The 14,586-nt window shown below is 44.1% G+C and overlaps 2 protein-coding genes across 4 annotated transcripts; one reads left to right on the top strand and one right to left on the bottom strand.

Moving 5' to 3' along the window:
• The first annotated feature begins 540 nt into the window (after nt 1–540).
• On the top strand, nt 541–5,329 carry sephs1 (selenophosphate synthetase 1). Of its 3 annotated transcripts, none has more exons than XM_083667328.1 (10): nt 541–558; nt 2,104–2,267; nt 2,466–2,562; nt 2,704–2,807; nt 2,969–3,076; nt 3,272–3,426; nt 3,651–3,741; nt 3,874–3,973; nt 4,102–4,314; nt 4,426–5,329. In XM_083667328.1, exons 2-10 carry the CDS (start codon nt 2,172–2,174, stop codon nt 4,638–4,640), a joined length of 1,179 nt encoding a protein of 392 aa, XP_083523454.1. In that variant the 5' UTR covers nt 541–558; nt 2,104–2,171; the 3' UTR covers nt 4,641–5,329. The 3 variants fall into 3 exon arrangements, with proteins under 3 accessions (XP_083523454.1, XP_083523456.1, XP_083523455.1); XM_083667330.1 differs by having other exon boundaries at nt 543–572; XM_083667329.1 differs by lacking the exon at nt 541–558 and adding an exon at nt 888–1,022.
• Nucleotides 5,330–6,228: 899 nt separating this feature from the next.
• On the bottom strand, nt 6,229–13,887 carry cpt1b (carnitine palmitoyltransferase 1B (muscle)). Its single transcript, XM_083667327.1, has 19 exons — nt 13,789–13,887; nt 12,661–12,824; nt 12,326–12,465; nt 11,730–11,901; nt 11,492–11,593; nt 11,182–11,319; nt 10,927–11,004; nt 10,665–10,772; nt 10,325–10,409; nt 9,960–10,155; nt 9,623–9,808; nt 9,423–9,528; nt 9,040–9,156; nt 8,674–8,838; nt 8,364–8,498; nt 7,664–7,816; nt 7,391–7,504; nt 7,090–7,182; nt 6,229–6,886 (listed from the first exon to the last, which is right to left on the bottom strand). Exons 2-19 carry the CDS (start codon nt 12,799–12,801, stop codon nt 6,788–6,790), a joined length of 2,328 nt encoding a protein of 775 aa, XP_083523453.1. The 5' UTR covers nt 12,802–12,824; nt 13,789–13,887; the 3' UTR covers nt 6,229–6,787.
• Nucleotides 13,888–14,586: the final 699 nt, after the last annotated feature.

Here is a 14,586-nt window from a genome sequence, read left to right as displayed (position 1 = left end):
TTTTTATGAAAATTAATTAGCTGATAATAATTGTGGGTATGGCAAACCCTCTATTGCAAAAAGAGCACCTAAACAGACCATGACAATTAAAACAATAAAAGTCATACTAAACTGATCACCAGACTTTATTTCACAAACAATATCATATTTAACAAACATCTCTATAAACAAAAATCTCTATATCATATTGGAGGGAAAACACTAAATTAAAGGTACAATCCATTGTTGACTTTTTATTGCCAGACTTTGCCATTCTTTAAAGGGGAGGTAAAGGCGCCAGTCGTCTTTCGAGGACCCTTTATGATCTCGTGCTTTTACCTCTTCTATCCCCTGATAGTTCTGACTTTTATGAAGTTGTGGTATATTCAGACTGGTGTATATCTATTTAAATCACCCATATTTGAAGACATATTAAATGTAATCTATACTATTATTAAACATTAAACGCATTTGAATTTATTTTTTGTCAGGCTATCTTTACGGGCGCCCGATTACCTCCCAATGCATTCTGGTACTGTCCCTGCTCTTGTATCGGGGAGACTCCGCAAAGCAAAACCGGTAAGGATAAACTGGTGAGGGCAATTAAAGGGGAAATGTAACATGAATATAACTCTGCTTCAGTCGTTTAAAAGCAAACGGGGCTACTTTGAATATTTCTTAAGCAGCATATGATTGCAAACGTTGTGCAAATTGCATGAGTAGGGTTATTTTATTGTTTCAAAGTCTGTTGTTGCATATCTCGCATGGCGCGGGATACGAAAGGGTTAATTTTTTCCACCGCCGACATTTTCACGCTCTACTCTCCCGGCTTCATCGAAAAATAAAATGCTTTAACGTTTTGTTTTTCGTTTTTCTTAAACCAATCACGTACGCCCACTCAAGGATTCGGTTTTAATAACTCTAACTCAACCGCAGAATGTATGACTTCCATCTAGCTAGATTTGCACATCAACTCATTGATAATGTTGCAGGCCAGCTAACCTTTGGGCTGCTGATGAGCCTGTATAACCAAAGAGCCTCAGGTACAGGGAGAGGAAACAAGTCACAATGTATCAATGTCGGCAGAGAATAAATCCATAACGTTTTGCTCATTATTAAGTTGGCTGCAAAATTGTGCATTATTTTAGACTAGAGCGTGCGCACATGAAATTAACTTCATGTTGCGCTGTTTTTGCAGTGCTAAAAAAACGCCCCTCTCTTCTAGGCCCCCGGGTGCAAGAATTCTATGCAGACAGCCAGCTTCCGAACTAACCCCCCGGGCTTGAAATGAGCTGCAGAGCTATTCATTTGAGCTCACGTGGGTGCAAGGACATTATCAAAATGTCGAACCGTGTAGTTTCAGTATTCCGTCATGTAAATATGCCACTGAAACGTGAGTGCAAACTGAATAACGGAAATCGACTAGTGAGGTCTGGTTGTGAGTCCTTGGCGCACTTGCATCACTGGGGAAGTGAGCAAAGAAACACACGTGAAATAATGAACACTATGCACACACACACACACACACACACACACACACAGTGTCCTCGTCTGCCAACGAGTGGCTGTGTGGTGTTCTATAGAATAGACGAAAACGGTGGCTTGAACTTGTCCCACCTAAAGTTGCTAGAGGTGGGTCAACTGGCTTTGAACAGGTGTCAACCAGTGGTGCACAAATAGCCTAATCATTAGTTCACATGCTTTGGATCATTACAGTTTTAACATTGAGCATTCACACTTTGAGTAGGCCTAATTAAATTGTAAAATCTTTGTTCAACATACTATTTTGCTAAAATATTCTGGCTTCTCTGGTTTTTGCAGCAATTGCAAGCTGTGTTGTTCTTGAGTGGGTATCCACACTGAGTTGTCTAACCCAAAGCAAAACCCTTGTATAGGTGCACATACAGCACTTTAATGATTAGAGAGGCCTGGTTCTGTTTAAGTCCACTGTCATTGGCATTAAAGGTCTTTATGAAATGTAAACATAAGCCTTTCTTAACCATTTCAGCTAACTCTCAAGTTACACAAGTTACACAACAACTGGCTGTTAATCCTTTCTCTTTCAGTCTCCCTCCTCCTTGCTGACTATGTTTCTCCACCCTCGTTCTTTGCTTCTCCATCCAGATTAGTGACTGTTATTCCCCGGGAGAAGAGGTGTGGTCTGTAGTTGAAGGCCCAGCGTTTCTCCAGCCATGTCTGTGAGGGAGTCGTTTAACCCAGAGAGCTATGAGCTGGACAAAAGCTTTAGACTCACACGCTTCACTGAGCTCAAGGGCACGGGCTGCAAGGTGGGTGGGAGCTACATTATCATAATCTGATAAAGGCCACTGGGGCAGAAATGTCACATTTCATAGGAGAAGAATGAGAAAACAAGAATATTATATTGTGGATTATTGAGTTTCACCATACACCTGCTCTGTCTGATGCTATGGCTTGGGGCTACGCTTGGGAGGATTGTTCTGATTGTTGTTATCATGACCATCTAGGTGCCCCAGGACGTACTACAGAAACTTCTGGAATCCCTGCAGGAGAACCACTACCAGGAGGATGAACAGTTCCTTGGTGCAGTAATGCCCAGGCTGGGTATGTCCTGCCTCAAACACACACATATGTACTTATTTATGTATTTATTTAAGTATTTATCGATTATACTGTAGTAATTATTGATTATAACACTTTTAGAGGAAGATACACAATTGATCAATCTAAATGTGTTTTGCGCAGGCATCGGAATGGACACTTGTGTGATACCCCTCAGACACGGAGGCCTTTCGCTCGTCCAGACAACAGACTACATTTACCCCATAGTGGATGACCCCTACATGATGGTGTGTGTCCCCTCTCCCTATATAACAATAACACTACATTTTATTTACCCTAATCACTTTAAAATGATTTTACGGGCCAGAAATTACGTTGTATTTACTTAGAAGTTACATGGTAGAATTGTAATGGGATTGATTTTGAAATCTCTGCTTCTTCTCGGCAGGGGCGAATCGCATGTGCCAACGTTTTAAGTGACCTATATGCCATGGGAGTAACAGAATGTGACAACATGCTAATGCTACTGGGGGTCAGCAACAAACTGTCAGACAAGGTAAAATGCAATGGCAACACACATGAACTTCAATATTTGTAATAAGTCTGCTTTATTAGGATCCACAGTCAAGCATTAAAGCCCCTGGATATGCCACACATCAATACAAGACAAATGTTGATATAGAATGATTATGATAGTGTATCCCCCCCGCCCCCTCTCTCTCTCTCCCCCCTCTCCTTCCTCCCCTGCTAGGAGCGGGACAAAGTGATGCCGTTGATCATCCAGGGGTTCAAAGACGCGTCGGAGGAAGCGGGCACGTCTGTGACAGGCGGGCAGACGGTCCTTAACCCCTGGGTGGTCCTGGGGGGCGTAGCGACGACCGTGTGCCAGCCCAACGAGTTCATCATGTAAGAACGGCTTCCTTTATGACAGGCTTATTTTTTCCCCCTTCTCTTTCAGATTTTTCCCCTCTGTGTTCTCCTTTTTCCTCTCTCCTTTTCAATCATGTGAAGTGTTTTGATATCGCGACTGTTTTGATCGTATGACAGATGTGTTTTTTTTTTTTTTGTGATGCTAATGCTAGTCATAGTGATGTGACGGTGTCTCTGCTGTGACTGTGTCTGTCTGACAGGCCAGACAACGCAGTGCCGGGGGATGTGTTGGTGCTGACCAAGCCTTTGGGGACTCAGGTGGCCGTTGCAGTGCACCAGTGGCTGGACATAGTAAGTCTGACCTGGGGTTTGAACAGGTCTCACCTCAGTATTCACTCCCAAAAGAGACTTTTTAGAAAGGAGAATTCCCCCCCTCATCCTTCTCTCTCTGTCCCTGTGTGTGTCCGTCTCTGTGTCGCTCAGCCTGAGAAGTGGAATAAGATCAAGCTGGTGGTGACTCAAGAGGATGTAGAGTTGGCCTATCAGGAGGCCATGATGAACATGGCCAGGCTCAACAGGACAGGTACACACACACACACACACATTATTATTACATTGTTTTTTGCTGTGTTTTAAAGCGTCCTGATAATGTTAATATGGTGATGATTCCAGTAGCGTGTTCTTCATTAAAGACCCTCTCTCCCCCCATAGCGGCGGGTCTGATGCACACTTTTAACGCGCACGCGGCGACTGACATCACCGGGTTCGGAATCCTGGGTCACGCCCAGACGTTGGCACGGCAACAGCGGAGCGAGGTGTCGTTTGTCATCCACAACCTCCCTGTGCTCGCCAAGATGGCCGCTGTGTCCAAGGCCTGCGGAAACATGTTCGGACTCATGCACGGCACCTGCCCCGAGACATCAGGTGTGTGTGTGTATGTGTGTGTAGGTGTGTCTCTTTTTGTGTTTTGTGTCTTTTTCTGTTTGTCTGACTTACTCACTCTCTCTCTCTCTCTCTCTCTCTCTCCATCTGCAGGAGGTCTGTTGATCTGTCTGCCTCGGGAACAAGCTGCTCGTTTCTGTGCTGAGATCAAATCACCCAAATACGGCGAGGGTCACCAGGCGTGGATCATCGGCATCGTGGAGAAAGGAAACCGCACTGCCCGAATCATCGACAAACCTCGGATCATAGAGGTGGCCCCTCAAATCTCCAACCAGAATGTCAACCCCACCCCTGGCGCCACCTCCTAATCCTTCCCCACTGCAACGCAGACCAGAAACCACAGAACTCGGACGAGTTTTTTTTTTTAAGATGCATATTCTAGAAACCATCCTAGAGTGTGTACAAGTATACAAGTATATATATATATATATATATATATATATATACAGGAATTACTGGGTTGATGTGTATCTGAACCTGCTCCAGACAATGGCCTTATGGGCAGGGCTTCACAGTGGACTCACTTTAAAAACAAAACCTTAAGAATAGAACAAAAGTAAAAATACATTTGCCTTTTGTGTCTGTTGTATTCTGTTACGTTAACTGAAGATGCACCTTATGGGCAGGCAACTTCTGGTTAAAGAATATGATAGTGATGATGATGATGATGATGATGATGATGATAGATGATTATCCAAAACTGTTGATTCATTTTGAATCTTTAGGAGAATCCTGATGTCTATTGCCTCTTGGGCTCTTTTTAAAGGGTACCCTCAACAAGCACGTGTAACCGATGGATTGCGAGATAGCGTTTTTGTTTGTCCGTTCACTATGTGTACAGTTTAAAGCCTCGTTCTACTTCAAAGCTGTAACTGATGCCTTGAATGATTAATGGAAAGGTGCTTTGATGAGGAGAAGTATGAACATATAAGGTTTGCTTTTTTACTTTCACTTTTTGTATTTTTCCCCAACAAATAAATCAATTATATAGAGTTTTCTCATTTGCCCACTGTTCCAATTTGACTCCTCCTATTAATAATGTTGTACAGAACTTGCAAGTGAGTAGAATTATATTTATTCATTACAAGTTCAGTCGACTGAGTCTCATGTCTCTGATTCCACAGAGTAGGCTTTGGAGAGCTGTGTACCTCCATGCTATCATATTGTAAATGCTAAATGAAAGCCCTGGTCCTTCTCAGGAAGCAGGTATCTTGAGATCAGTCATATTACTTTTTAGTAATACTAATAGTTTCTGACTTGTTTGAGCACTGCACCAGTCGATGCATTCAAATGGATTACCTGTGAGATGCTCTGACAGTCTTCATCATAAAAAGAGACGTACAGTACAGGTATGCATCCATGTGTCTGTTTCATGGAGTGGTTCTATATCCCCTTCTCCGTACCCACACAATTCCCTTATACCTCTCAAGGTTCAATAGAATTGGTCTGTACTCCTACTAAAAGTTAGATATAATGTGCACACGGCGATCTTCCAACACTGTTGTTGATGAATATATTGATTGATGAATATATTGATCCCCAATAAATCTCTTCTGTTTTTTCATCATGGGTGGGGTTACAAGCCATTTCTACTGTCACCAGATGTATGGCCTTTTGAAATGTCTGGTTACCATAAATGGGTGGTATGGCACTTCTTCCCAAGCAGAAATAAAACTGGATCCTCTCTTACAGTGAAATAGTTTGTCTTTTCTTCTGTCTTGTTTATTTTTTTATTTTTTTAGATGTTCATCAACCCAATGATTTATGTATTGTCAATGATATACAAATCTGTGATTCAATAGTGTATCATGAACAGATTGAAATTGCTAAAGATTGCGAAGGCAGGTTTGATCAACTGTAAACTAGGGAGCGGTTTTTAAGGTTCTGTAGATTACATTGAAAATCATCGTCAACACAGTTTATTATAATACTCTATGTTATACTGTTAGTACATACATACACAAGAATGTAACAAGTTAACAATTTCAGATAAGCAATTATATATTACAATACTATAAAATGGCTAAATAGGGTTATTTACAAGTGTACATATGCACATATTACAATAAGGAACAACCTTGTAGCAGTCTATAAACGAAGCAGCTGAATGTCTTCATTAGACGATAATTATACTTTGTTCTAAGTCCGTTGAACTATTGTCTTAAAAGTCAACTGTTGCTGGCGTTCAATTACATTAAACACTATGCCCGCCGTTACAGTTCACTGCCATTTCATCAGTGTTTTAAATAAATAGTTAAATAGTGACTGTGATAGATGTCCTCCTGTTTAAGAGGATAAACCTTTTGAGTGGCATACTAGATAAACAAACCTAGCTCTGCTACTCAGTTGTAACACTTTCCAAAAGTCATGCAGCAGAGAATATGCCTGAGACTTGCACTGAGGCTGTTTAGAGAGAGTTCCCTGCGCTGCAGTTTGTCTGTCTAACAGATTTTCCTCAAATCTCTTTCTTCTTTTCCTTTTTGTCCGTTTGGTTGAAAAGCCCTTGGATGTCCAGCATGGCCTGGCGGATGTTCTGTCCAAAGCGGTATGAGTCCTGCAGAGAGAAAGAGAGAGCAGAGATGGAACAAGAGGACAGGGAGAGACAGAGAGGATGGAAAAGAAAAGAGAGAAAGAGGGGGAGGACGGGACATCACATAAGGCAGGAAGCTGATGAACATCCACATCTTGTGGAATAAAGGTGGTATGTAAGTGATATAGTCTGTGGTTCTTTTTATTTGATTAAGTGTTACTCCTCACTGTCTCGGGGCTGGAGAACTTGCTGGAGATGTGGAATGTGATGAGGTTCTCTCCCACGATGATGTAGGAGACACCATAGCCATCATCGGCCACCTGGGGGAGCAGGAAAGCACCATTACTGAACTACCCTAGAGACAGGATCACTGTAGTACTGTGTGTGTGTGTGTGTGTGTGTGTGTGTGTGTGTGTGTGTGTGTGTGTGTGTGTGTGTGTGTGTGTGTGTGTGTGTGTGTGTGTGTGTGTGTGTGTGTGTGTGTGTGTGTGTGTGTGTGTGTGTGTGTGTGTGTGTGTGAGAACTCACTGGGCCGAACCCCCCTCCAGCACCAACATATTGGGGGAACTTATTGATGTCAACCAAGTTGAGCTGCTGCTGAGGAGTCTGACTGGTGGACAACCTCCAGGGCTCAGACAGAACCTACAGGGGGGGGGGGAGGTAGGAGGTAGGAGGTAGGGAGATAGGGAGAGAGGGAAAGAGAAGATTGGTAAGAAATGAAGGCCACTTGGTAGGCATCATCACATCAGAGGGGGGCAAGTACACTATTTCACCATGATATCACTATGGTGGCGAACTGACCTGTTTGAGGAATGGCGAGTCGATGCCCAGGTATTTGGACATGACATACAGACAGAAGAGGTGTCGGTCGATACCAGAGCCGGTCATAGCCAGACGGTACATGTTCTGGTGCTTGTCCGCTGCCTTCCGGAACAGGTCCAGTCTCTGAGAGCTCTGTTCACAAAGACAACAACAACAACCCACCCGACCCGATCACAACCTGTGTCCGACCAAGTCAATCACGTTTCAAGTTTCAAGGTAGTACAAGGCAACAGTACCAAGGAAAAGCTCCCTTGATAGGATTAAAGGGAATAACACATTCCTAGAAACTCTAGCTCTGGAGCCAATGGTCGTCCTCAGCTGACCAGGTCAGAGTACAGAGTACAAGAACACACGAGCTGGTAGATGGTCTTGGTGACCCAGTTCCCAGGGACAGAGTGGCCTAACCTGCTTGCTGGCAGAGTTACACCATGTCATCTACTGATAGTGTGTATCAAAACGAGGCAGTCGAATGACCTTCACTCATACTGTTGTTATTGTTATGACACCCACACCTCTTTGAACTATCAACTATGTTCAAAGTCTGTGCATGTGTGTGTCTGGTGTGTGTGTGGTGTGTGTGTGGTGTGTGTGTGGTGCGTGTTGTGTGGTGTGGTGTGTGTGTATGTGTGTGTGTGTGTGTGTGTGTGTGTGTGTGCGTGTGTGTGTGTGCCGAGCTCACTGTTGTGCTCTTGTCCTCCATGGCTCTGACGAAGGCTGTGGACTCAAAGGTGCAGGAACGCACTGTCTCTGTCCGCCCCTCACGGAACATACGAGTCATGGACGCCTCGTACGTCAGACAAAACTCTCCCTTATCCTGTAATCCAGACAGACACACAACACACATTTGGTCAGAGTTTCACCATATGAACAACACCTTGACTTGAGATTGAATGCTTTAACTTCATGATTCATGTTAAAAAAATTAACTTTGATATACTGTATTATACTCCTAATCCCATAAACGGGAGGACGGCCCATGGCAGTCGTACCCTGAACTGTGCCAGCTGCAGTGCTATCTGGATGAAGGCATCAGGGCTGGTCCTGCATTTCTTGATCAGGCCTTTCCCAAACTCATCAAACAGACAGCCATGGAAGTCTACATCGTCAGCTATCTCCTTAGCAATCATGTAGGAGCCTTCAATGATCTCCTGGCACTGTGTGGGAGGAGAGACCAGAGAGAGAGGTCAGAGAGAGGACAGAGAGAGGTCAGAGAGAGGACAGAGAGAGACCAGAACAGACAAATGACAGAGAGACTACAGAGGGTGAACACTCATGGGCTGAGACCCATGTAGAATAAAGTGTTCAGCACTTCATGGTAAAGACCGGGGCTATTCCAAATGAATCAGAGGCCTTACCGCCACCGGAATGTCCCACTGCAGTTTAGTGGGGGGAGGCAGGCCCTTGTTGACATCACCCTTGCAGTGTCCCTCCTCCGTGTAGCCAAGATGGAAGCAGTCCGTTGCTAAGACGTACTGCAAAAAAAAAGCATAGCACCTGTTATCCTTTCTCAAAACTAGGGAGCTGTCCACACCTTTATAGACCGGTAGTGCTTTTATTAAAACATAGAATCTTATCATCATGCTTCTTTTATTCAGTGTCACAGATACTATTCAATATGCAAATCACACAATATATTGTCGGCACCATCCCACCATGTTTCACATCATGTCATGTGCTGTGTTTTTTTAATACTAGTTTTATACTAGTTTAATACTTTTGACTGTTTGACTATCATTACCTCCCACATGTGCCCTACGATGGGTGCATCCGCCCAGGAGTGTTCTGCGTTCACTCCAACTTTTCCATTCTCATAGGCGATCAGGGTGAAAGACTTGTCAAACCACCTCAAAGAGAGAAATTTCCGTATCATTCGAATTCTATGCTAGATCATCAGATTCCACACTCAACGCTTCGTCTGGGTGTTTTAGACGGTCCTACCTGTCGTAACACTTCCCGTGCAGCAGAGACTTAGCATACAGGTCCAGTGATCCCAGTTTCTCTGGATTGTAACCATGCGACTCGTCATCCAGCGTCAGGAAGAAGGAGGAGGTCTCGATGGCTTCGAGCGAGGCTTTGTTAGCGCCCTGGCCGAAATACTTGAGACGCGCCTTCGCCCATGGGACTCTTGGGGGAAGGAGGAGTTGTTCATTTTGGCACCAATGTGTGTATGTGTGTGTTTGTGTTTTTGTGTGTGTGTGTGTGTGTGTGTGTGTGTGTGTGTGTGTGTGTGTGTATGTGTGTGTGTGTGTGTGTGTGTGTGTGTGTGTGTGTGTACCTGTTTCCTGCTGTCAGGGCAGCCAATTTCAGCTCTCCAGGCTGGGGTTCTGTGGTGTCGTTGAGGATCCTCTGGAACTGGGTCTCTAGCTCGCAGGGCCAGAGGTGGCGCCCCCCATGGTACAGCCACACTTTGAAGAACCTGCCCTTATGGTACACCACAAGGTGCTTACGGTCATTCAGGTGCTGAACAAAGTCTGGATGTGGAGGGGATGAGGAGAATGAGGTAGTCTGACCATAAGGTAACAAACATACGCGCACGCACACACACACACAGACAGACAGACAGACAGACAGACAGACAGACAGACAGACAGACAGACAGACAGACAGACAGACACACACACACACACACACACTGCTCACCTGTCTCTATGCCAGGGATGCGTGTAGTGTTGAACATCCTCTCCATCTGATAGGAACACATGGGCACGATCCCAAGGGCCCTCAGCTGAGAGAAAGAGAGACAAAAAGAGAAAAGGAGATGGTTTATTCTAGGATGTAGAGAGACAGAGCAGAGGGAGGAGGGTCAACTGGATGAAGGGCAGAGGAACCAGAATGATCTCAGGAGTACAGAGGGAGGGGAGAGACCAGAGTGATTTGAGAGGCTCAGAGAGGGGAGAATAGGGATGAGGGGAGTTGGAGATGGGAGGAACAGAGAGGGGCACAGAGGAGGAAGAGAGAGGAGGAAGAGAGTTGTCATTACCGGTGCATGTTCTCCTCGCTCTAGTTTGCGTCTGTACTGCAGCATGGCATGAACCACATTCCCTGCCCGCGCTGCTTGTCTGTGTGTTGGTGTCACATACAATAAGTCCTACACACACACACACACACACACACACACACACACACACTAATAAGTGTGTTACAATATGCAACATTTCATACAATGTTATACAACATTACACAATGGCAACATCTATGTATAATTAATGTATAATTAGTTACAGCCTGGGGGCAACTCTTACCATGGCATAGAAGTTACTGTTAACCATAATAGGGCTCCTGCCTTTCAGGTAGATGTACTCCTCCCACCAATCGCTTACCTGTCACAGATACAACTATCTGTTAAAATCAATCCTTACACTATATGATCACACCAACAACAATCAGAAAAAATGTGTATATTGCCTTGTGGGGAGGTCAATGATGAACATAGGTCTATGGTATCACATCAGGAATTCTGTTTCAGGAAAGATCACCCCTCCTCTGGGAATACGTACGTAATTCGTTGCCCACCAGGATTTGAGGACAAGGTATTTCTGGAGTTTCGGTGCTTGGTCTTTTTTAAAGTCGTTAGCCACAATCTCCATCTGTTTGTACTGCTCATCATCCAACAGAGGGCGAACTGACTCCAGGTACTGTGGGATGAGAAGGGTGCTGTGAGGATAAAAGGCGGGTCTAATGTGACAACGACATGGCCTCAACTGAGGTGGGACTAAATGACACGCTGAGAAATCATCATCTCATCATCAGCCCCCCCCCCCCCCCCCCCCCCCCCCCCGCAGCCCCCCCCCTCTCTCTCTCACTCACCCTCTTGATGGTATCATCTACGCTGGGTACGGGAAGTCTGGGTAATGAGGCCTGGAAGCTGTAGAGGAGGGGCCTGCGCCCAGAGAACATCTTCACCAGGCACTGAGGAAAAACAAATAACAACAACAGCGAGAAGAGAAATTTACTGCATGGCTGACAGACACCAGTCTAAACAAACAGACAGACAGACAGACAGACAGACAGACAGACAGACAGACAGACAGACAGACAGACTCACCAGCCACAGCTTGGTGGAGTAGCTCATCTTCCCATGGGACTCAAACATCCATCCATGGTAGGAAAGCAGGACTTTGAGCATGTACCTCAGGAGGAAAATGAAGGACAGCCACAGACCAGTGGCAAACAGGATGACACTCAACACTGTCTGGGTCTGCACTGTCATATAGCCACTGCAGACAGGAGAGACATAACAACAGGTGGTTACATTTATCCATATCATTCATAAAAGCTAAAAACAGAGGAAAGAAAAGTCCTTATGTAAAAATATGCAGTGTATATGACAACGTGCCAACAAACCAAGGTAGACCTGCAATTAAAACTCAACAAATATCCCAGGTACAGTAGGCTACTTCATCAGTAGGAATCACATGATATAAAATGCAGTAATTGATGGAATTACTGTATAACTATTAGGCCTACCAATCCATCTTAAAGCTTGCAACCGTATCTAATGAATTGTGTTTATCTATCAGGAGAACAAGTTGTTACACAGTTAGGTTGTATATATACAAAAATAACCCCCTACCACCCCCACATGACAGTGAGCAGTATCAACAGGGAAACTACATTCCAAATAAGTAAGGGCTTTCTGACCTAACAGGCAAGGTCCTCTTGATGCTGTCTATCATACCCAGTGATGGGTCTATCCGGGCATACATGGTGCTCATGATGGCGATCACAACAATCAGCCAACTGGATGGACTGGCAGGGTACACCCCTGTTAATATGCCATTCTGGGGGAAAGAAAGTGAGTTTTGAAGGAGGCCAACTGTTCAGACAGGGACCAGTTTTCCAAATCCTAAGCTAAGATCAAGGTTCACATTTGTGGTTGATTATTATTATTATTATTATTATTATTATTATTATTATTATTATTATTATTATTATCAAACAGAAGGCTAGGCAACTTTAACTAAGCGTAGGCCAACCTTGAACCTTATGGCGCGCTTCCTCCATGACGTCACTCCCAACAAGTAGATGTGTTTGAGAACTTCTCGGCTCAAGTGAAGGTCGATACCGTCGGGGGTCACGGTAAACTGGAAGCCCACCGCCTGATGCGCCTCCGCCATTCGGTAACGTAGATTATAAACTGCTATAACAGACACAGAGGGAGAGGGTCGGAGAGGGTCAGAGAGGGGGTAGAGCTGTTCTGCTGAGCTGCAGTGCTAGGCTATATTAAGTCGGTGACGGATTTCAAATGTTTGCCCTCGCGCAATGAGTGAATGAATGCCGTTAAATAACGGTTCCTCTCCAATCCAAGTCCAAAGATAAACACATTTATTAAAAGTCCTTTATTAACCTCTGGTAAAGGCGATAACGTATACCTACGATAGATTCATAAATATCATACATATGATAATGTCATAAATTCCTGCTAGCCAGGCTATATCTCCAATCAAGGAAACCCTACGATTATAGTTTAAAGCGTGCATTTGGCCAATGTACATATGTAGGCCGTGTCAGTCTACCTAAACGGAATGTTTGGAGGTTAAGTCAGTTTATGTTGTGGCCCGGATGACACGTTGATCTTGAATTTCTTTTTCCATATGACTGGAGTTGCCAAGTGGGCCAAAGTTGAAACGCCAGATATAGCGGTGTGCCGGTGAAGCATGCGCTCAGAAGTAGGATGGGTTTAAAAATATAAACACTGCAGACTATGATGAGCATGATGAGGTTCTCCATTGACTACATTGATTAACTTTTTGTATGACGAATTATTATGGGGGGATATTTTATTATTCTTCCCATAGAGATCACTCTGATCATTGGCCATATGTGACTGTAGACTAGGTGGTCAGAGAAGTGTTAGATAGTCCTTCACTTCATTTAGTTTTACAATCAAAAATACAAAATCAAATGTTTGTGATATTAACACAATGATATGGCAGAACATAATTTTCCTGTCAGACATGAGACTGATTCCCAAAGCACACATGTATTAAGAGTGACACCATTACACAGGAGGACCAAAAACAAACCATACCTATGTCAAACTGAGTTCAAGTTTGTATTTAACTCTAGTCTATCACAACCAAACATTCACAATAATGACTTACCTATTTGCAACCAGATTCAGTTGAGCCTTGGTGAGTTGAGATGAAAGGTTTCTCTTAATGTGTCAGAGGAATTCCTCTGCACAAGGGCTTGTGTCTGCTCTGTGTGTGACTCAAATGCCCTTGAAGCGGTTTTGCTCAGGTACTGAGAGCAAAGCTACCCGCTATGCTTTTTGCCTCCCTCCACCCCTCACTCCCCCCCTTTCTCCCTCTGTACTTCCTCCAGCTGACTCTCTCTCTCTCTCTCCTTTCCCAGGCTTCTCTCTCTGAAACCGGACACCATCCAGAGCTCAACTCTAACCTCACGTGCCAGCAGAACTCTACACTAGACCATTCAGCACTCAAATCCATACAGTCCACCTCTACAATATCTGATATCAATGTCTTGACAGTAATAAAAAAAAAAATATATATATATTTTTTAAAACTGTCAAGACGGTGAAACTGTAAATTCATACCATGGCAAGTTGTTATCATAATGGCCATGTTATGTAACAACCCACACTGTGATCAGTTGTCGTGTCACTCCACCTGTTAAAGAGTCACTGACTGTCTGCTTTTCTCTCAAGTTAGTCTCAGGTTAGTCTTTTCAAATGTATTTGTCACGTAGTGTTAACGGTAACAGGACTAACCCATCAGGTAGGGGGCAAACTTGAGGAAAACCTGTCCAAGAAACTGAGATCTGGCCAAATAGAAGACCAGCACAGCTACTGAGTTGTCCTCAAAAAGTCACAAAGTGCTTAACAACACAACCATGGCCTAAACTCCAATAAGAGCAAGCCAAAATGACAGCAGCAAAGA

The sequence above is a fragment of the Argentina silus genome (genome assembly GCF_951799395.1).
Source record: "Argentina silus genome assembly, chromosome: 3".
Taxonomy (NCBI): Eukaryota; Metazoa; Chordata; class Actinopteri; order Argentiniformes; family Argentinidae; genus Argentina; species Argentina silus.
This window is presented reverse-complemented; position numbering and strand designations above follow the sequence as displayed.